This window comes from Phyllobates terribilis, unplaced genomic scaffold, assembly GCF_046119375.1.
Source record: "Phyllobates terribilis strain yellow unplaced genomic scaffold, ASM4611937v1 Scaffold_11__3_contigs__length_659146591, whole genome shotgun sequence".
NCBI classification, from domain to species: domain Eukaryota; kingdom Metazoa; phylum Chordata; class Amphibia; order Anura; family Dendrobatidae; genus Phyllobates; species Phyllobates terribilis.
The window spans coordinates 274,671,316-274,695,316 of record NW_027362771.1 but is presented as its reverse complement, the minus strand read 5'-3'; the positions used below and the strand labels follow the sequence as shown (position 1 = coordinate 274,695,316).

The following is a 24,001-nucleotide window of genomic DNA, read 5'->3' as shown; positions in this document are numbered from 1 at the left end:
TAGAAGATGGTAGTGATGGTGTGAGCGTCCCAGTACTAATGGTGCTGGTGCGGCGATGAAACACAGAGACTTGTAATTGCAGTTTCCAATGCTTTACTCACAGTTGTTATTCGTGTCAATGCTGCAGGCGGTGACTGCCCAAGCCGTGCTGCGTCCACCAGGTGAGGGACTCGGTCAACTCCCAGGCAATTCCAGAGTGTGGCACAGGGCTCCCTTCTCTTCCCTTCTCTGGCCGTCCCCACCAGTGACCCACCTTTGTCCAGCTTCCTCGGGCCTTCTGTTGGCGAAACCTCTCTCCGGTTTCCCTGACCCTATGTGGTATGCTTTCCTGGTGGATGTAGTGAGGGGTCGCACCAAGATGTGGTCACAACCTCCGGTTTTGGCTGAGGATTAGTCGCCTCCACCAATTTGTGTTCCGGTACCCTGCTCTGCCAACCCTTCACCCGTTATCTCGTGGGTTCTTAGGGTTCCTTCTTCACTCGTGTCTCTGGGCCTTTCTCTGTGTTCCTGTTCCTTGCTTCCTTTCTTACTGTCCTTTCTGTTCCTTCTCCTTTCTCTCTCTCTTAGGCTCCAGCCTCCTGACAAGGCCTGCCTGCAGAGCAGAGCCCATGCAGAGGCTCTGCTTCCTGTCTTCTCCTCTGACTCAGCTGAACTTCTCTTCTTTCAGTGCTGGCTGGCCTCACAGGCTAGGCCCGCCTCCGGAGCAGAGCTCCACAGAGGCCCTGCTCTGTCACTTCCTCTCTCAGACTGAACTCTGTTCTAAGATGGTGCCCACCTTATATACCTCCTTCTAACACCCGAGCCCAGGTGACTAGCAACCAATGGGCTCCTACCTATGCCCAGAGACCCACCCCTATTTGCTCCTACACCACTGGGTGTACTTTCCCCTCCCCACTCCAGCCAGGGACAGATGCTGTCGTGCCTGCTCTTCTGTCTCGTGGGAGCACCGTTGAGCTGTCCCTCGGAAATGGGGTGTGTGTGGTGCATGCAGCCTACCGAGTCCTGGTCCACACTCCATCCTTACCCGGGAGTGGAATATCACACCTCTGGTTTGAGGTGCAATACCCCTGTAGCAGCCGAGCCCTCGGGGTGCTACAGTTCCATATTATCACAGACAGGGTTACAATAACAGGTAACACCTCCATACATAGCTGATAACACAGGATCAGTACTATAGCCACTGGTGGGGTAGAGGTGGTGATTGCCCCAAGCTCTCTCACATTGTGGGGCCCAACCAGAGTGACCACCAGTTTTAACTTCATCATTTTGTAGTCACTTTATACCCACAACCTAGAGAATGGCAAGAGCACACACTGCCCCACAGTCTCGGCACAAGTGGTGTGACGATGTCACCGTGTCTCGTCACCTATGCCGAGATGTTGACTGTGTGGTGCTCTATGGGGCAATTATGCCATGTGGAGGGGACTACTGTGGAGCCATCATACTGTGTGGGGGTATCATACTGTGTCATGGGGCTATGAGAACATCATACTTTGTGTGTAGGCCTTTGGGGGCCATGAGACTGCATAGGGGACTGTGGGGGCCGTCATGCTATACTGGGGGCTGTGTGGCCCATCATACTGTGTAAGGAGAACAGTGAAATTCATCAAGTTGTGGGGGAGGGGGTATTGGGGACCATCTTACTCTGTAAGGAGCTGTGACATCCTTCCTGCTGTGTGGGTGGATGTGGCGACATCATACTGTGTGTGTGGGGGGGGGGGGCTGTGGCAGGCATCATACTGTTCGTGGTGAGTAGTGGGGGCATCAGGGGACATAATCACTTTTTACAGGCACTTGGGCCAATCTTAAATGTTAAGTTGGTATTTAAGAGGCATTATTATATTATAGGGGCACTCACAGTATTGGAACTGTCAAAGGGGATCATTGAGGACATTAATATTTTTTAGGGGGCAATATTAATACCCAAAGGGGAATCTTACTATGTAAGGGGCACGACAGTGGGCATAATCATTTGGTGAACTAATAGAAGTACTGTTACCATGCTACACAGCAGGTCCAGTAATAGGGACAAATATGGCAGCGGCAAGCTCAGCATTTGGGAGGCAGTAGGATGAGAAGTTTGCGCAGATTGGGAATACTGTAGATAAGGATGGCACTGAAAATGTGAGAAGTCAAATGTGTTTTTGTTGTAAACTATTCAGAATAGTCGTGGCTGGAAAAAGTCATCATGGTAGACTGGGCCCAGGAAAAGTGAGCAAACTCAATCAGAAAAATGTCACCTTTAGTTACTATCTATATCTGTCCTGTAATCTCTTAATATGTTCCGCAGAACTTGTATCTACCAATATACGGCCACTGTAAGGTGGTAATATTGGTCTTAGTGTTTGTATACTGATTATTTTTCACTTTACCCACTATGATTAGGGTGCATCACCGTAGTTGTATACTTGGTCACCTAAATTGGGGGCCCATCCTAGCTCTACCCATGCTGAACCCTTAGCTACACCTCTGCACAGGATCCACCATTCACAATAGACAATGTCACAGCTGACTTTGAACCACCTCCCTTAATGATGACCTTTGTACAGGCTCAAAAGATTTTGAATACAAAAGTTACAGTCTGGGTCTGAGCATTATTGCTATGTACATGTGTTGTTCCTGAAACAAGAGGGTGTTAAAGTCTAAGAAAGCCCCAGTAGCATGTGTGAGAATTGCAATATTGATGTTTTTTATTTTTTTTAATACAGATTGGGATTTGCAAACAATAAATAACATCGGCAAAAATTAAAAATAATACAATTTACACCTGATTTAAATAATAGGTAATTTTTTGGATGATAACTTGCCATGAAAACAAAGATTTTTTTTATATGATTAGCTGTAGTATATACGCACAGATGCACCACAAAGTCAACGGGAAGATAAAAAAGGTTGTCTAGGATGCATCAAAATGTACCAGAAGCAGAGAATGTGCTAAGATAAAAAATACCTTATAGTCACCTACTAGTTCCTCTGATTCCTATGATAAATATTTGTAGAAATCCAATATGAAATATGTATTTTGGCAAAGCTGTCTAAAAATTATCCAAACCAATCTCTTTTGAGAGCCTTGATACTGATAAATCATATTTTATCATCTTTTACAAGTGCAAGAAAATGTTAGTGGATCTTCCTACAGCTTTTTGAAATAGCAGCTTGTAATTATTTATTTCTTCACTCATGGTCAGCCATATCTAATTTCTTAACCTACTGGCCGTAGATTAATAATGTGGCACATTTATGACCTTGAAAAGAATGTGGGAGCCGTCTTCTCACATAAGAGACTAAAGACTGTAAATATACAGTATGTTATGTGAAAAAGTCTTTCATAAAATAAAGGCCCATTTCTGTAGATCCTCAGGATGCTGATATTTTACTGTTGTGTATATATATTAGTAGCACACTCATGGAAATCTGGTAATTCTCAGTATTTCTGTGTAAATTGTATGTTTATAACATGTTTTGCTTTGTGGGTTGTTTTCTTCACTAATGGGCTCCTTAGCTTTAAAAAAAACATGTTTTAGTAGCAATCTTAAAATTGCTACTTGCCACGATGAGTTTACTTGTGGTGAACCGAAAAGCTTTCCACTGAACTCCTCTTTATGAACAGTATCTGTGTTAAAGGACATGACCTCGTGTATGAAAAAGAGGTCTCTTACATTATAGGGCTGGCTAGAATGAAAGGCCCCTCTGACTCACAATCGGTTTTTATGCTAAAATCCTTCATATTACCTTGATCGATTTAATGAAGAAAACTCGTCATGATTCTTGTTTCTTTCTTAAATCCGATGATATTAAAAATGGCATACCAAAAACACCTATTTGTGTAAGCAAGTTATTATTCTTGTTCATGTGTTACATGTAACTTTCAAAATATAAGCCAGAAGTGAATAACCATATGCAATTATTTACTTCAGATTAGAAAATTGTCTACAATTAAAAAAAATTGCCTGTGGTGTAACAAGAATTCCAGGGCCTCGCTAAAGTCATGGGTATATGCATGTGTACAATTCCCTGCTTGTCTTTTATTCTGTCCTACGTCCATAAAATGAAGCCAAAAAGAAGGAAATGCAAATGTAACTTCAGTTGTTGTTATTGGCAATATTTAAAGAATTCCATATTCTATTATTACAAAATTGACTGAAAAATCAGTATATATTTTATTTTGACTTATTTAATTGTTGTTCATAACAAGTACTGTAAATTGTTCTTGAGTTCTTCCATGTATGTTTTATAGTTTTTTCTGGGTTCACAAATGTGAGGCAGCCATGGACAGCAGGGAATTCCCTCAGTACACTCACCCTTAGGGTATTCATTCATCACCACAAAATTGAATAACCATATCCATACACCATAGATAGCGTAGCATGGTATGAATGCGTTTTCAGTTTCAAGAGGGAAGTAAGCCAACACCAGAAATCTCTTGAAGTGTCTTTTCTCCCAGAAGAACAAAAGGATCGCCATTTAAATTTAACATACCTAATCATTCTTTCATCCACCATCATTTGTTGGAAAAGAGTCAAAGGGCCCAAATACACAGCAAATGACTGGTAAGTTCTGCCAAGTTTGGTGACTTTTTTTTACTCTATTATGTATGGGGGCCTTACATCTAGTTTTTCTCATATGTAGACATTAAGCTGTGCACAAAAGGCGCCCTCACTATTTTTGTCTGCCTGATTATAAGGAATATTTATTTGAAAATAGATTACCCAATACATGCCAACATTTATTCTACTGGATCAAAAATACATATATGTATACATATATATATCACTTTGCTTTGTAGTAACAAATTATTTATTTGTATCTAGCAGCTTTACATACTACTAAAAGATGAATGAATCTAACCTTAAAATTAACATGACAGATATACTGACTGTTAAGAAAATGCTTCCTTGTGAACATTTTCCCATAGACATGGATGTCCATATCACTCAATTGTGCATGTTATTACTAACGCCGGCAAGAGAGAGGAGCAATAGCAGCAGGCTCTGGTCCGGGTTCATGTGAGTGGTAGCAATGGTGAAAGAACAAAACAAAATCCTGTCTCAACTGATTTTCTGTGTGATCAGTCACTTAGAGCATTTCTGATGGTGGCCATAGCTGTTACACTGTCACCTGATCCTACTGAAACCGTCTAGGTCATCTGATAGTATTCTGATTACTTTGAGCAACAGATCATGGAACATATATCTAAAAGCTAATTTAAGAAAGATGAGACTTGTTAACTTCACAATCCACTCAAGTTTAGGGATGTAATATTTTAGAAGATAAAAAATTAAAGCAATGATATCTGTGTGTGTGCGAGAGAGAGTAACACATCATTAGATTCATGTAAAGCTTTATTGCACATTACTTTTATCACCATCATTGTGTAGCTTTGATATCATAATGGAAAACATATAAACATCATTCACCTAAGGTCGAATACAGACATCTGTATTTCACCGTCTGAGTATGAACTTTGATTTTTGGAATGACTACAGGTCTCCTGACCCAAACTCAACAGTCTCATAGGCATATACTGTATGAGGCTGTTGAGTTCAAGTCAGGAGACCTGAAGTCAGTCCTCAAGTTGTGGTCTGTACTTTGATGTTCATGGATGTTTGAATTTGATTTTAACCCCTTCACAAGATCCGTTGTTCAAGTGTCTTCCTGCAAACCACCATAAATGTGAAGATTGTGCTGGCGTGATCAAAAGCTGATGTCAGCGCTATATGAGAGCTAACATCCGGGGGCAATGCCCACAATTGGTGCTAGTGCCGATCGTGGGGGTTTAAACCCACTAATGCCACTGTCAATAGTGATAGCGACATCGATTGGCATAGCAGAAGGAGGGAGCTCCCTCTCTGCTTCGGTCGCATTTTACCGATGACCTCCATGGTGACCCCGGGCTAAAAGATGGCCACAGGGTCACCCAGGTTCAGTGGCCTTGAAGCTCCTGCTTAGAGCAAGAGCTGACACGCCTCCTCCCTGTCTGTGATTCACAGAGCTAATGCCCTGCAATGCAATAGTATTGCTGAGTATTATATCAGCGATCAGGGCAGGGAAAGTTGATGTCCCACCCTGGGAGAAAATAAAAAAGTAAAACAAAAGTTTTACATTTTTTAAAAAATATTAACAAAAATTCAAAATTAAAGAACAAAAAACAATGAACAAATATTAATCCAATAAATACATATAGTTTTGTAAAAAGAGAAATAAACACATAAAGTACACATATTTGTTAACGCTGCATCCGGAAAGACCTGACCTATAAAACTAGTACTGTACTAGTTAAATAAAAGAGCTATAGCTCTCAGAATAAAGCGATGCAAAAACAATTCTTTTTTCTATAAAATTGTTTGTATTGTGTAAAAGCGCCAAAACATTAAAAAATGAAATAAATGTGGTATCGCTGTAATCGTACTGACCCGAAGAAAAAAATTTTCTCATCACTTTTACCACATGATGAATGGCATAAAATAAAATTCCTGACTCAATGGTTTTTTCTTATTCTGCCTCCCAAAAATCGGAATAGAAAGTGATCATAAAAAGTTATGTGACCAAAAACGTCAACTTGTCTTGCAAAAAACAAGCGCTCAAATGACTGTCAGCAGAAATATAGAAAAATTATAGCTCTCAAAATATGGCACAAAAAAACGTCTTTTAGTGTGACAGCTGTCAAACATAAAAAAACTATATAAATTTGGCATCGCTTTAATGGCACTGACGCAAAAAATAAGGCCACCTTATCACTTATACCGTACAAGGACCCACATAATAATAAAAAAATCAATTCTTCACCTTCTGTTAATTTGTTCATTCTGCCTCCCAAAGATCACAGTAAGGCTCAGCTCACATTTATCTTGCTCTCTACGCAGAGCGCTTACCCCAGGGTTTCCATGTAAAGCTCTGAAATAATTGTTTCAGACAGAACCCCCTGACGGAAGATTCCCTATTATGAGGCATATGGGAGACATTTTAGATGCAGTTTGGCCTATGATCCAGCGGTGTCCTTCTTTTTTAGCGTGCATAAAAGTGCGGTCGACCACCGTTTTGTGCACATGGGGGCTTCCACATTAGTGGTAGCACAAAGGCTCTGGAAAAGCTAAATGGTTCCTTGCCCTCCAAAAGAAATCCAGCAAATTTTGTGCTCCCAAATCCAAATGCCCCTCCTCCCTTCTGAAGCTCACAGTGTGCCTAAATCACAGTTAGCATCCACATTTGTCATTTCTGTATCGATGAGAGCCAGCTTAATTTACGGGGTCCATGTCTCCAGAAGCATGAGTTGGGCACAATATATGGGCACTACAATGTACGGGCACTGCTATGAATGAGCATTGCAACGTATGGGCACTATAGTGGCAGACTTGCAATTTTCACTGCTGCTTGTTTCTGGCAAACACCCACGGAGTCAAAAACATCACAACACCTGTAGATAAATTCTCAGAGGGGTGTAATTTCCAAAATGGGGTCACTTGAGAGGGTATTGTGCTCTTCCGCCTCCTAAAGGGGTTTTCCCATGAACAAAAGTTCATTTTAAAAATTGTCTGTGTCTGACCTTGTACGGAACATACCACATCTCCTGGGCAGGGGAGGAAGCAAAAGACAATACAGACATTACAGCAGAGGAACACAAAGGATCCATTTTGTGAGGTAAAATATTTCACTGCCTGTTTTTAAACAATATTTTACCTCACAAAATGAATCCTCTGCGATCCCCTGCTGTAATGTCTGTATTGTCTTTTGCTTCCTCCCCTGCCCAGGAGATGTGGTATGTTCCGTACACGATCACACAGCCAATTTTTAAAATGAACTTTTGTTCGTGGGAAAACTCCTTTAAGGGTAAACTATTCTAAAGCAACATTTTTGTGGGAAAAATTTATTTTTTCATTTTAACAGCTCAATGTTATAAAATCCTGTGAAGCACCTGTGGGTTCGAGATGCTCACCACACCTCTAGCTAAATTCATTGGGGGGTGTAGTTTCCAAAATGAGTTTACTTGTGAGGGGTTTCCACTGCTTAGGTACATCAGGGACTGTGCAAACGTTACATGTTGTCCACTATCACAACCAATTTTGCGCTCCAAAAGTCAAATGACACTCATCTGCTGTGCACCAAAACAGCTTTTCGCCACATCTGAGGTATCGGTGTACTCTGGAGAAAATGCACAACAAATTGCACAGTTCATTTTTTCCTGTTACCCTTGAAAAAATGCTAAATTTGGGGCTAAATGAACATTTTTGTTATAAAAGTTAGAATATTAATTTATTCTTTCCATGTTGCTTTAATTCCTGTGAAGCACTTAAAGAGGTAATAAACTTCTTGAATGTAATTTTGAGCACTTTGAGGGATGCATTTTTTAAAATGGTGTCACCTTTTGGGTATTTTCTGTCATATAGGCCCCTCAAAGTCACTGCAAACATGTTGTGGTCCTTAGAAAAGGTTTTGTAAATTTTGTTTGAAAAATGAGAAATTGCTGATATACTTTCAACCCTTCTAATTTTGTAACAAAAATAAGTTATGTTTCAAATATGATGATGTAAAGTAGATATATGGGAAATGTTATTTATAAATTATTTACAGAATAACTAACTGGTTTAAGGATATAAAAATTTAAAAGTTTGAAAATTGCAAAATTTTCACAATTTTTACCAAAATTATGATATTTGCTCAAATGAACACAAAAAAATTTGACCTAAATTTCTTACTAACATAAAGTACAATCTGTCTTGAGGAAACAGTCTCAGAATCACTGGGATTTGTTGAAGCATTCCAGAGTTATCACCACATAAAATTACACTGGTCAGAATTGTATAATTTGGCCAGGTCAGGAAGGTGAAAACAGGCTTCAATGCATAAGGATCAATGGGTAATTATCATTTGGTAAAGATTTGTATATATTATAGTGGCGACTCTAATGGTAAATGCACAGCTCTTGTATGGGATCATTATTAGACCTCTCTCTGGTGAGAGTGGTGTACTGACCCATAAACTTTCTAATTGACCTGTACTCAGCTGTGAGCGGGCGGCTCATGCAGAAGTTGTGCACTTCAGAGTGGTCTTTGGACCGATCAGTAGCATTCTCAGGACCTGAACCCACAATGATCAGCAGCTCTTGTCAAACCCTACAATATATGAAACATTTTATTAAATGATAGTCACCTTTTAAATGGTACTGTTTTGCTAGCATCAGTAAAATGTTGAGGTGGCTATATATTTCATATTGTATAAATCATGTTGACATCTGTGAAAGTTCATTAACATAAGTATGTTCCACAATTTTGTGCTTGCTCCACACTTTTCTCCTACATATCCTTAGCGGATGATTGTGTCACTTTTCATTAAAGGTGGTATGCAGCAAAAACAGGGATGGATAATCATTTGCAACATTGTAATCATTGTCAAAGTAGAATCATATGATGCCAGAGGACATTCATCTGCAATTCATTCTGTGCATATGAAGCTGCGTTTGCTCGGGTGCCGAATTGCTTAACTTGGTTGCCACATTATAAAGTTTGGCAGCTACGTTATGCATGAGAGCAAACTCAACTACAAAACTGACTTGTGTCCAGGAGGCACAGTGGAGATGCTTGTAAAGAATGAATATCTATTTTTATTAAGCCATGTATAATTGTCACTGCATGCTATAAAATGATTAAACCTATCGAATGATTTTGAGAGAACATGTGGAGATCATAAAAGATTCATCTGACTTTAGGATTCAAATCACAATGGAATAGCTTTGAAAACAAGATAGAGTAGCCAGAGGGGTTCATTCCATAGCGAGATGAAACAAAGGCAATGGAGACAGCAAGATGTCCGTGGAAGACAGATAAGACTTTAAATGACTGGGTCTACAAGAAGGGAATGACTTAATGTATTTGGCTTAAAAAGGAAGACCCGTAGTTCAAAATCTAGATCTAGATAGTATTCCAATTAGTGTGGAGACAAGAGAGCTTTAATTACTAGATATGTGACCATAACGTGTGTCTTGTATGCAGTTCAAACGTTTAAAGCGATTTCCTAAACCGCATCATTGCTTCATCATATAATATGACGTAATTGTTGTAAACAAAGCTTATTATTACAAACTAATGTACTTCTGATTTGCCGTGAGAATACAGTGAAGCACTGTACACACAAGTATAGACTCATCTGTACTAGAAGACCTCTCATCAAGGGTGCCACAATCAACACTGCCACCACCTCCTAGCCATGATTAAGCTTCAAACAAGTAGAGCCATACAAGAATATCTCCAATGTTCATTGATATTATAGATTCATCCAGCACATATTACTTATTCAGTGCCAATGCAATATGTAGTAAACTCATCTCCATATTCACCATAGCGGGATTATTCAGGTCAGTGGTATCCATATAGATTCTATTACATCAGAAAATGCAGAGACTTCTTGTATGAAACTATGATATCCGCACCTGCAGCACACAAGAATATCTTCAATGCTGGCTTTTATTATACAGTAGATTCATTTAGACAGGGCCGGCTCCAGGTTTTTGTGGGCCCTGGGCGAAAGAGTCTTAGTGGGCCCCTTTAACACATACCACTATTCATGATGCACAGATACCGCAGAGAAATATATATATAGTACAAGGCCAAAGATTTCACTTCTTACATTACATGAGTGATATCTATTGTAAATTCTACAATAGCTCAGAAACCGGTGAATCGCTCCACACAGTATGCTGGCCCCCCATATAACGCTCCATACAGGATACTGGCCCCCATATAACGCTCCATCCAGGATACTGGCCCCCATATAATGCTCCTTACCGAATACTGGCCCCCATATAATGCTCCATACAGAATACTGGCCCCCACATAATGCTCCATGCAGGCTGTTCCCCCCCCCACATAATGCCTTATGCAGGCTGTTCCCCCCACATAATGCCCCATGCAGGTTGTTCCCCCCACATAATGCCCCACGCAAGATGTCACCCCCCCCTCCTTTATAATGCCCCATGCAGGATGTCACCCCCCCTGCCTTATAATACCCCATGCAGGATGTCACCCCCCCTCCCTTATAATGCCCCATGCAGGATGTCACCCCCCTTATAATGCCCCATGCAGGATGTCACACCCCCCTCCCTTATAATGCCCCATGCAGGATGTCACCCCCCCCTTATAATGCCCCATGCAGGATGTCACACACCCCCCCTCCCTTATAATGCCCCATGCAGGATGTCACACACACACCCCCTTATAATGCCCCATGCAGGATGTCACCCCTCCTCCCTTATAATGCCCCATACAGGATGTCACACACCCCCCCCTTATAATGCCCCATGCAGGATGTCACATGCCCCCCCTCCCTTATAATGCCCCATGCAGGATGTCACACATCCCCCCTCCCTTATAATGCCCCATGCAGGATGTCACACCCCCCTTATAATGTCCCATGCAGGATGTCACCCCCCCTTATAATGCCCCATGCAGGATGTCACACTCCCCCTCGCTTATAATGCCCCGTGCAGGATGTCACATGCCCCCACTCCACCATATAATTCCCCTTGCCTCCATACAATAAAAATAAAAAATCAAATACTCACCTCACTTCTCACCTGCTGCCGCTGCTCTGGACTCCTCAGCATCACCGGCATCTTCCCGCTCTGCGCTGTGACTGCCCAGGAGAGAGCACGGTGGAAAGACGTCACCACGTCCTTTGACCTGAGACATCACTGTGCAGCAGCCGCCTGCTCAGGGCCCCGGCACTTGCCCGGGTGCGTCGGGTGCTGACGCCAGCCCTGCATTTAGAATATATTATTTCTGAAGTGCTAGTGCGACATGCAGTAACTCCTTCTCCTTATATACCAGAGTGGGATTTGTCCAAGTTCAAGGTATCCCTTTAGATCCTATTAGGTCAGAAAGTGCAGGGATGTCTTAGATCAGAGATATCAAACTCAAATACAGATAGGACCAAAATAGAAAACTTGGACAAAGTCTCAGGCCAACCTTGGTATCTTTCAACAACCCTCCACACAGTATAATGGGCCCCACATAGTCCTCCATACAGTGTAATGGGCCCCACATAGTCCTGCATACAATATAATGGGCCCCACATAGTCCTGCATACAATATAGTGGGACTCACATAGTGCTTCATACAGAATAATGAGCTCAAAATAGTCCTCCATACAGAATAATGGGCCCCACATAGTCCTTCATACAGAATAATGGGCCCCACATAGTCCTTCATACAGAATAATGGGCCCCACATAGTCCTCCAATTGGAATAATGGGCCCCACATAGTCCTCCATATAGAATAATGGGCCCCACATAGTCCTCTATATATTATAATGGCCTTATATAGTCCTCCATACAGAATAATGGGCCCCACATAGTCCTCCATACAGAATAATGGGCCCCACATAGTCGTCCATACAGTATAATGGGCCCCACATTGTCCTCCATACAGAGTAATAGGCCCCACATAGGCCTCCATACAGTATAATGGGGGAGCAGTGCCGGCATCGCAAGAAAAATCTAATCACACTGCGGGCCAGATTTGGCCCACCGGTCAGAGTTTGACATGTGTGTCTTAGATGAAACAGAGGCATCCACACCTGCAGCACACAAAATACCTTCAATACTCACTTATCTTATAGATTAATTCAGCATGAACTCCATTTTCAATGGCAATGAAATGTATACCGCATTCCAAATTATTATACAAATGCTATTTTTGTCTGATTTTTCTAAATGGCCTATGTAAAGGAGTCAGCATAATGTTCAAATCATCAACCGTTTGAGTATAAATTAGATTTTATTGGACAAACCTCCCAATGATAACAGTATTTTTTTCAAAACTGAAAGAAAACTCAAAATGCGCTGTCCCAAATTATTACTGTACTTTAAGTCCATCACAATATTCACCATAGTTCAAGGTGTCCATTTAAATTCTGTTAGATCTGAAAATGCAGGATACCATAGATGTATCAGGGAAGCTACATGATAAGAAATATTGTTGATAAAATGTAATATTCTTACTATACTATTTCACAAGACTAAGAACATTGAATTTTAAATAGCACTTTGCCTATACATTGTCTATGCACATTGTCCAATCATTAGTAAGAATGGATAAATTATGGGTAGCAAGTTTAAGTTCCAGTATACATGACACCATTTTATGTTTTTCATGGACCTCCATATCACTTGGAATGACATAGGGGCCGATTTATAAAGACTGATGTAGCACACGCTCATGCTACGCCAGTCTTGCTGGAATATAATACACCGAGAAGGTGACCATTATAATTTATTTTGTGTGTCTCCATCTGAACAAAGTACAGACTTTCAATGTTGTGCACCGGGCCAAAATGCAGTATACATAAGTATATAAACATTTTCACTGAGCGAAAGTGATGACACCATGTGAGGGCCATTAAGACTTCAAAAGACATTTAAGTCAACAATGGTGTAAGGTTTAGTAATGGTGGTCCTCAATCTTAGTCATCACAGACCAGCAAAAGGCAGCTTATGTAATACCTTACTAATGTCTTAAAGCTTCAACAAAACAAGTATGGCATTTCATTCATTTATTGTTTTATGATTGTGTGCAAAGATACATATTTGCTGTTTCTCAGAGTGTAAAGCTATAAAACTTACCGCCTATTGTTTAAGTCTACTCATGTGTTCTCTATTACTGTATTGATTTTTACAAGCAAAGTGTTGATTTGTTAAACACATCACATCGGCATTGTAATGAATTGTGTCTGCTTTTAAAATCAGTAACACTGTGCATTTAGTGCATTATTAGCTGGTCTACACACCCCTGTTAAAATGGCAGATTTTTAGAATGTAACAAAATCATACCAAAAAAAATAATTTCAGAACTTTTCCATATTTAATATCACCCATAATCTATACAATTCAATTGAAAAATAAACTGAAATCTATTTGGGTGGAAAAATGAAAATAAGGCTATATGCCCACGATGCAGATTGCAAGCAGAAATTTCCTGAGCGTTTTTTCCTCTCCCTGGCAGAAAAAAACGCATGCAGATTTTGCATGCGCTTTTTTCTGCCAGAGAGAAGCGTTTTCTAAGCGTTTTTACATGCATTTATGCATGCGCTTTTTCAAGCGCTTTTCTAAGCGATTATGAGCATCACTTGGAAAAGGGCTTGACAAGCATTAAATCTGCATCGTAGACACACAGTCTAAAGATCTAAAATAATGGGGTTTGATAATCATGCACACCCTTAAACTAATACTTTGTTGTATTACCCTTTGAATTTATGACAGCATTTAGTCTTTTTGGGTAGGAGTATATCAGCATGCTTGTCTAAAAATGTCTATAATTGCCCACTCTTCCTTGTAGTAGTTCTCCAAATCTGTCAGAAGGGGAGGGCATTTCCTGTGTACAATCCTTCTTTTTGTCAACCCACAGAATTTAATTTGGATTCATGTCTGAGCTCTTGCTGGACCATTCCAAAACTTTGATCTTTTTCTGGTGAATCCATTCTTTTGTTAATTTGGAGCTGTGCTTAGAATCATTGCCATGCTGAAACATGAAACTCTTCTTCATCTTCAGCTTTTTAGCAAAGGGTATGAAAGTTGCAATTCAGAATTGTCTGATATTTCGACCTGTTCATAATTCTCTCCACCTTAACAAAATCCCCAGTTACTCAAAAACAGCCCCAAAAAATAATGCTGCCTTCACCATGCTTCACTGTGGGTATGGTGTTATTTTGGTGAGCACAGTGTTGACTGTTCACCAAACATGCCTTTTGGAATTATGGCCAAAAAGTTCAACCTTGGTTTTCTCAGACCATAACACATTTTCTCATTTGCTGTTGGAAAACTTTATACAGCTTTTGCAAAACAAAGCCAGGCTTGGATATTTTTCTTTCTAAAAAATGCTTCCATCTTGTAACTCAACCTTCAAGCTAGATATATGAAGACTGCGGGAGATTGTTGTCACATGCATTACACAACCAGCACTTACCAGAACTTACTGTTGCTCCTTTAATGTTGATGTAGGCCTCTTGACAACTTCTCAGTCCAATTTTCTTGTTTTTTCCATCAATTTTTAAGGGACGTCCAGTTCTAGGTAATGTCACTGTTGTACCAATATAAACCACTTCATAATGACCATCTTTGCAGTGTTCCATGGAATATCTAATGTCTCAGAAACATTTTTGTACCCTTCTCCCAACTGATAGCTTTAAACAATGAGATCCCTTTGCTGTGTTGTAAGCTGTTTACGGACCATGGTATTTGCTGTAGAATGTAACAAATAAATGTCAGGAAAATCCTACTAAAACAGCTAAACTTCATATGGGACTAATCAAAATTACTTTAAATGATGGCAGTTGTGTACTGACTACTATTTAACATAAGTTTAAATGTAATTGGCTAATTCTGCACAACCACTTCCCCAATCAATAGGCCCCCTTCACACATCTACTTGAAATAACATACTCATGAGATGGTCCATTTTTACTATCCGTGTGGCTTTCTTTTGGCCATCCATGTGTACGTTTGTACCATCCATGTGTATGTGTGTACTGTCCATGTGTATTTGTGTACTGTCCATGTGTATTTGTGTGTCATCCATGTGCTGTCCGTATGTAACGTAAGGGAACAGAATGCAGAATAGAAATTACAGATTTTTAGCTGTTAAAGATGTGCAAAGAGATAGATAGATACTGTAGATAGATAAATAGGACTACATCGACTCTGCGTGGGAACTTTTTTTTATAATAAATTGGTGAACGAGGGACCGTGTAAAGGGGGCCTAAGAGGATGTTCATATTCATGTAATCGCATTTCAGTTTTGTTATTTTTATTTCCCTCCTCAAAATGATTACACTTTGGATATTAATGGAATTGTACATGTTATGGGTGACATTAAAGGTGGACAAAGTTCTGAAATTATTTTTATTGGTATTATTTTTTATACATGACAAAAACCTGACACTTCAATAGTGGTGTGTATATCAACTATATACAGTGGGTATGGAAAGTATTCAGACCCCTTTAAATGTTTCACTCTTTGTTTCATTGCAGCCATTTGGTAAAATCTAAAAAGTTAATTTTTTTCTCATTAAAGTACACTCTGCACCCCATCTTGACTGAAAAAAAACAGAAATGTAGAAATTTTTGCAAATTTATTAAAAAAGAAAAACTGAAACTAGGAGTCCTTCATGTGTTTTTGAGCAAACTCTATTCGGGCTTTCATATGTCTTGCACTGAGGAGAGCCTTCCGTCGGGCCACTCTGCCATAAAGGCCCGACTGGTGGAGGGCTGCAGTGATAGTTGACTTTGTGGAGCTTTCTCCCATCTTCATACTGCATCTCTGGAGCTCAGTCACAGTGATCTTGGGGTTCCTCTTTACCTCTCTCACCAAGGCTCTTCTCCCACGATTGCTCAGTTTGGCTGGACGGCCAGGTCTAGGACGACTTCTGGCGATCCCAAACTTCTTCCATTTAAGGATTATGTAGGCCACTGTGATCTTAGTAGCCTTGAGTAATGCAGAAATTCTTTTGTAACCTTGGCCAGATCTGTGCCTTGCCACAATTCTGTCTCTGAGCTCCTTGGGCAGTTCCTTTGAGCTCATGATTCTCATTTGATCTGACATGCACTGTGAGCTGTGAGGTCTTATATAGGCAGGTGTGTGCCTTTCCAAATCAAGTCCTATCAGTTTAATTAAACACAGCTGGACTCCAATGAAGGAGTAGAACCATCTCAAGGAGGATCACAAGGAAATGGACAGCATGTGACTTAAATATGAGTGTCTGAGCAAAGGGTCTAAATACTTATGACCATGTGATATTTCAGTTTTTCTTTTTTAATAAATTTGCAAAAATGTCTACATTTCTGTTTTTTTCAGTTAAGATGGGGTGCAGAGTGTACTTTAATGAGAAAAAAAATTAACTTTTTAGAATTTACCAAATGGCTGCAATGAAACAAAGAGTGAAAAATGTAAAGGGGTCTGAATACTTTCCGTACCCACTGTAAAAGTATCATCATTGATATGATTTTACATACAGATATATTCATCAAAGGAAAAACAAATAGACTTGTGCATTCTGATGCTTATAATCAATTATTGCCCCAAGGATATCTGGCACATTATACCCACATTACAAGCTTAGTTAATTTGGAGGGCAACATCAAAGTTCAATGAAACTTTCTGCATGAAATTTTCAGGACCACATTATTGCCGTTTAAGGACATGATTATACATGTACTCTGCTTCTCATGTGGAATATTATAGTGAATAATGGGGACCATAATGAGATATATAGACTTATAACTAGAGATGTGAGAATCGTTTTGCAGGACTCTGATTCATCAGCCAGGTCAGTAATCTGTGATTGCTAGTTGGATGGCCTGATAATCTCCATAACTCCCAGCATTACCAACTCTTCTTTTGATTAGCCTGGCTGATATGGTTTTGTGTGTTTGCCAAATCATTTAATCAAAAGTAGAGTTGGAATGTCTGAGGTAAGTGGTTTTGTTGGCCTCCTGTCCAGCGGTGACAGATTACTGACCAGGCCAATGGACTGGAGTTCTGTAAATCAGTTCTCCAATCTTACTTATAATGCAAAAAATATTAAAATATATTCTTTTATGGTATTGAATTGCATAGTTATGCAGCAGTTTATACTTTTCTGTATAGGATAATATCTTGTTGAACATATGCCATAAGGATTTCTTTGAGCTATGACTGTACCGCGACATATTACAAGTTCATCTGTTTGTATACAGACATATACTGTACGTTGGATGTAATGGCAACTGTGGTATGGACAGAACTTGACAAATATCAAAGGTACATAAGGCTACAGATGACACAAAAGCAGGGAAATTGTTCTGTTTTCATTTCAATCTTTTTGCATTGTTTTTAATGTAGTGGCTTTCATTGGGGATAAAGAAGTAGGGTACATGAAGGCTGTAAAGGGGTAAGATATGAGCACTTATTGGCCTAAAACCAATAAAATCTAAGGTTTGAATGAATACACTGTGTATGGTGCAAAACAATAGGGTTGACTATACCATTAGGGCTTATCCATCGTATTAATTTTGACTTACAGTTTTTTAACCCTCTGATGAAACTGTTTCCATAGTTTCATCAGATCCACTAGCATATGTTTCTTAATACTTTTTACAATTTCAAGCTATTTACTAATTCACCACTGCAATTCTACAATGAGTAACAGCCACGCAACACATAGCAAGTATAAAGTTTCTCTACTCACTTGTACAATTTGAGCTATGTGGGGTGTGATAAGTATATCCTTCTTGGCAGGCTTTCTTATCTCTCCTTTAATTATCTCAGTCTAAATAATCACACTATGAAAAATGTTCTTGTTGGCAGGCCAGATAAATTTTCACTTATACTAGAATTGTTCTTCTTTAAATACATAACTTGGATTGTAGGAATATCATTATGGTTTAAATAGAAAATCTCTCATCTTTGTGGTCTGCTGTAGGAAGTTTTATGATAATCATTACCTCTACATTGTTCTCAATGGAGAGCTGTACATGTTTAGTCTTGGAACTATCAGCTCCCTTCTGGGAAAAAAATCTAGGTGTGAAGTGCTCATGTAAACTAATCTACTTGATTACATCAGCACCAAATATGTTCAGACTGTTCATTCTGAAACAAAATAAAATAATTTAAATGGAAAACGATTTTTACCAATTTTTTTTTGGGGGATAGGACTTGAACCAGCGATCATTTTATCAATTATATAAATATTTGAAATACATAGGCTAAAATGGTTTTGAATGCTATCAGTGTAAAGGCCTCCATATATTTTAGAGAGCTGCCAGATGAACTACCATTTGGCTGCCAGCTACCTCCTACGACTCTCCCATTCATATGAATGCTCTGCTTGGCTGAGCATTCCTTTATTCTCTAAGAGACGCCGTCATACTCCTCTGGTATCAACTTATCTACAGGAAAACAAAACAATTAGCCATTGGAAATTCAGTAAGGCCAATTCCTTCTTTTTCGCAACATCATCTGTAGGGGGATAAGAGACGGGATGCCGGCATACACAGACTGTCTGATAATCCCACTGATATTGACAGGTACAGTGTGTGGGGTCATTATGCTGACAGGCAAATTTGTCTGTGGCAATATCAAATAGACTGATACTGATGGCAGATCTTGTGCCATTGTCAGAAACCCAATTGCCATGGTAATCTTTCAATATTCCAATTGCAGAAGGTCTGATGTGCTGACAGAGGGAGCCTGTTGCCTCTGTCAGACACCATGACAATGGCATTTAAGACTGCTAGACTGCAGGATTTAGACTGCTAACTTTAGCGTTAGATCTGGTGCTGGAAGTTGCAGCCACAACCTGGCTGTGTATTACAACCGAAACTTCAGCTGCAATCTCGTGAGAAAAGTGGGCAGAACACGCAAGATCTTCCTGACAGGTATCTCATAGCACCCGCCCATGAGTCATTTATCTGTGAATGGGTTAAAATAACATTACTCCCTAGTGATCGACATGTAAGAGAAAGTGCTAACGATAGTAGTAAATAGTCCACTGTCACTGGTAGTTTTTGGTCCAGCCTTGAAGTCCACTGGAGAGGGATTTGCCAGAAAACGATCAGGGAAGGTCACTAAGGCGAGTACCTCAAGTGCATGATTTTTATAGAATTAGTTCATAGAAAATAAATAGGCCACATACACTGCTGTTTATGTCCATCCACATATCATATGATAAATACATGTATTGCGTTATATACATTATTTTGACTTTATTATGATCTACTGTAGTTTTGTTTATTAGTAACTACTATACTTGTGTCCAAATTGCTACAAGCAGATCTAATGACAAAAACGTATTGTCTTTTTAATTTTAGAATCTAAGCTCTTATGCCAAGATCAACACCATTCACAGTCTATTGACCCAACATTTATGAAATTCTTATTTTCCCATATGTCTCAGGCCAGATGGAACATAGTCATTATTTTAATACAGGTGGGACCACCTAATTATGATAGATTTGTGTCCTGGCACTTACTGTTTTTGTTATTTTAGGTTTCTCTATGTGAGAACTTCATTTTCTATTGAAATCTGACAGCCATGTATAGATTTACCACCAACATTGAAAAGACATCACTTTCCATCCTAACTTTATTATAACATACAAGCAGTCTATGGAAAATGGCAACATGACATTTGCTCCTCATCTATTAACTAAACTTCCAGTTGAGGATCTGTTCTATCACCACAGCAGAAAATCCACGGTCACAGGAAATAGTGTAACCCTTTCATGGGATGAAAAGTATGTCTTGGTAAATAGCTGAATTCCCTGTTGTGAATTTTGTCTTCACTAAGCAGTATGGTTTTTTACAATATTTCTAAAACCCAAATGATCTGGGTAAGGTAAATGTGTGATAGATATTAAGTAGGCAATTGCATATTACAATTTAAAATAACGTAAAATGTGACTTCTCATGACATTCTCATGGTTCTGATGCTGAAATTGGGATAGCATAAACTAGATGTATATACAATTGTTCATATGGACAGAAACATTTTACCATCTACCATCATATGCACTGGCATTATTCAAAAATCACTAATGTGATATGCCCAACACTAACTTAAATTATTAAAGCACAACTGCTGGGTTAAATCTCTAATATCCACTGTTCCTCAAAACCCTCCTATTTCTGCAATAGTTGAATTGATTGTGTGTCTGTAGTACACACCACCTTTTACTTGTACCAGGGATAGGGACCACAATTGTTATAACCTATCACACAATGCCTCTTACCATGTTTCACCATTAATCTAGCTTCATCAGGAGTACTATGGCTTATTGTATGGGCACACTATTTGTTTGTGCCTTTTGTCAACTAATAAAGTGCTCCCCATCTATTTAGTTCAATACGCATACATTAGATGTCTTGTTCTTGTGCATAGATTGATTGGCAGTTGTGAATTTTTAAACAAACATGATCAATGAAATCAGCATAAATAGATTTACAGCTGTGACAACCAATTGAATGGCATTCCAAACAGACATGTGATCTCTGACATCAGCATAGGCAATCACATGGTTCACAATAAACTTTATTCATACTGACACAAATGCAGTCATAACAGACAATTGAGTAACATTTTTAAAAAAAAAATGTAATTGTTGACATCCACTTATATACATTGGCAATTGTGGCAGCCGATTGGCATCCTGAACAGGCACATGATCACTGTCATAAGTCTTTGTGCATTGAATTGATTGACAATTGTGCCAGCCAATTTTATTAAATCCTAAACTAGTATGTGACCTCTGACATCAATGCATGTAATTACTGACATTAGCATAAATTAATTGGTGTTTCATCCAATTGGCTATCACAGCTATGAGTTCATTCATGCTGATGTCAGTAATCACATGAACTGGTGTCAGTGATCGCGATAATTGCTAGTTGATAAAAGTGAACAGAAGAGAGTTCTACCTATAGTGTATGAACCTACATGTGATCCTGGATTAAACATATACATCACCATTGTTTTTTTAGCTATTTACTAAATAACATATCCAGCAGATTATTCTCATTTTATAATGTTAAAGGGAACCTGTCAGTTCTCTATCCCAAACTAATGCCATTTAAGCAAAGTCACTGTAAAGGACATTAAATTAATTCCTATGTGGTAGAAAATCAGTATCTTATTTTTTAGAAATCCTTTGCATAACTTTTATGGAAATGAGCTGTAAGTGGAGTGGTGGTGGCACTGCACTTACAATTTCCCTGCTTTTCTCCCTCTATCTCTACCCACCTTTAGTCATTGACTAACTAGTCACTGTTGTCAAAGTGACCTGCCTCCCTCATCTGATATCTCGTGCAGGTGGCTTCATTTCCTGGGGTCCTGATGAAGCTGCAAGAGCCGGACTATCTGTGCATGCAATACCCCAGGGAATGATGATGGCTGCATAAGGTTTCGAGTGGGAGAGGCTAGTCAATCCGGCAAGAGTGACCTGACAGTCAGTGACCAAATGCTGGCAGTGTGTGAAGAAAGAGGGACTGTAAATAAATTTATGTGCAGTTATTACTGTATAGCCCTATTCTAAAAAAAGCAGTAAAGGGGATGTTGAGGAGTCAGACATAATTTCTCAATAGCCCCTCTCCTCTCTTCAGTTGATAAGAACAGACCCACCCATATTATCTAGATTGCTCATGCTTATAAAAAAATTGATTCAGGCAATAGCTATGTATCAGACAGTTGGTGTAAGTGCAAACTTTCAACAAATAAGCAACTGTTCACAAAAGGTGACTCTTAATTCAAGTATTAATAGGTTCTTTGTCAAACTCAACCTTGCACTTAACTAAGAAAAAACCCAAAGGAGTTCATATGAATAGACCTAAAGGAATGAGCTTTCCACATCTGAAAGATTAATATATTCAGGCTGAACTTTGATGCAACTGGTTGAAAGATTTGAAGTTTAATCCTCTATTAACCGACATTTAAGCTAATTTCAATTAAATTGGGTTTATTTTGTTGAGGTATTTAAAATCAACATTTTGAATCAAACAGATCAAAACATGACTTTACAGAATAAGCTATTCATTGTAAACTAGGTGTAAGTGTTATGACATGATTGTATTATATTTTCTCATAAGACTGAGACATATTATTTACTGTATTTTTTCTTGCCTAGTTTACTGACTTATTGTCACCGTGGCAACTCGCGGACCTCCTCAGAGCCGCTCTACTCACTGTGGTCACTGCGTGGCATCTACTCGCATCAGGTCTGTTTGCTGAGGCTATTTCATGCAGCACTCCTCCTCATGGCTGCTACATAATGGTGTTTCCATCTAGTCTTAGGGGGAGAGAGGCCGGTCTCTGTAGTAATTTAACCCTGCTGTGTCCTGCAGAGATTTGGCCTTTCCCATGCAAGCAGGATCCATATAAGGCAGCTCCTCCCTATACCCCTTGCTTGAACATTTGGTTCCTACCCGTTTGTTATCGTGCATGCCTATCTTTGTATTCCACTTCCCATGAAGACCTGGCTTGTTTCCCCGTTCTGCATGACCTCACTAATCCTGACCTCAGCTATATTTATTGACCCTGTGCTGCCTGCCGTCTGTCTATGTTTTGTCTTTTCCTCTCTGTAGTGCATACCCGAGCCTCTGACCCTCCAGTCAGCTGCTGCTGTCCTGGGGACTGCCCTGGAGTAGTACCTGGCAACTACCTGTGGCCAAGCCCAATTTCACCACCAAACACTCTAGTGAATACCAGGTAGTTGCTTAGTCATGCCCCTCCAGGGTTAGCCCGGCCTGTGGTGCAGTGGGTCCACACCCACCAGCCTTACACTAATTTCTACAATATATTGTGACATACCATATTCAGTGTCAGGAGAAGGTGGCCACCAATAACATCAGGGACAGAAACATGGTCATCAACATCTGAGTTAGCAACATGAGTGAATGAAGAGGGTTCATATAAGGTAGGATTACTAGACAGGTTTTTGTCAAATAATAATTTGGGTCACATCAAAGTTCAATAGACAAGGCACACAACATAAGGATTTGGTTTTAGTTATCTCTAATCTCTGAAGTAATAGTTAACTATAACTATAGGCAAGTGCTAGTAACCAGATATACCGTAAACCCTACCACCCCTTAGCTGTGTTTTTCAGTTTCAAAGCTGTTTGGTATATCACAAAAATTGGATGTGGTTCTCCATGTGATTTCCAGATAAACTATTAAATTAGCTTTGTGAATTATCATTGTCCACCAAAGAAACAGTGTAGAACATACTATATGTAGATAACTTACCTCTGTTACTACATTGTCCTGTAGCCTTGGCCAATGCTCTGGAGTAGTAACACAGCAGTGTGAAAGTGAACTTAAATTATTTGTAACTATCATCTGACTGTTGATATTATTTCCTGTGTCAATCTTAGAGTTGAGCCTTGATTATTGACGTGTGATTTCTGACATAGATTGTTTCTGATAATTCTGCTCTCAAGCCCTTTGGAACACTGTTGCCTGATGACTGCTGCCAGTATGCATACCA

The 24,001-nt window shown here is 39.5% G+C and overlaps 1 protein-coding gene across 7 annotated transcripts in view; it reads left to right on the top strand.

The window, feature by feature from the left end:
• Positions 1-24,001, top strand: part of SEMA3D (semaphorin 3D) — a 306,858-nt gene that overhangs the window by 16,606 nt on the left and 266,251 nt on the right. For 3 of the 7 annotated variants that reach the window (XM_073652336.1, XM_073652333.1, XM_073652337.1), the window contains one exon: positions 22,641-22,731. The exons of 3 other annotated variants lie outside the window; for them this stretch is intronic. Coding sequence is in view for 1 of the 4 variants with exons in the window: in XM_073652331.1 (XP_073508432.1) it covers positions 19,910-19,951; positions 22,641-22,731 (133 nt within the window). In the remaining 3 variants the exon portion in view is untranslated. Of the gene's footprint in view, positions 1-19,894; positions 19,952-22,640; positions 22,732-24,001 lie in introns of those variants that run through there. One more of the 7 variants, XM_073652331.1, reaches the window with a different exon arrangement.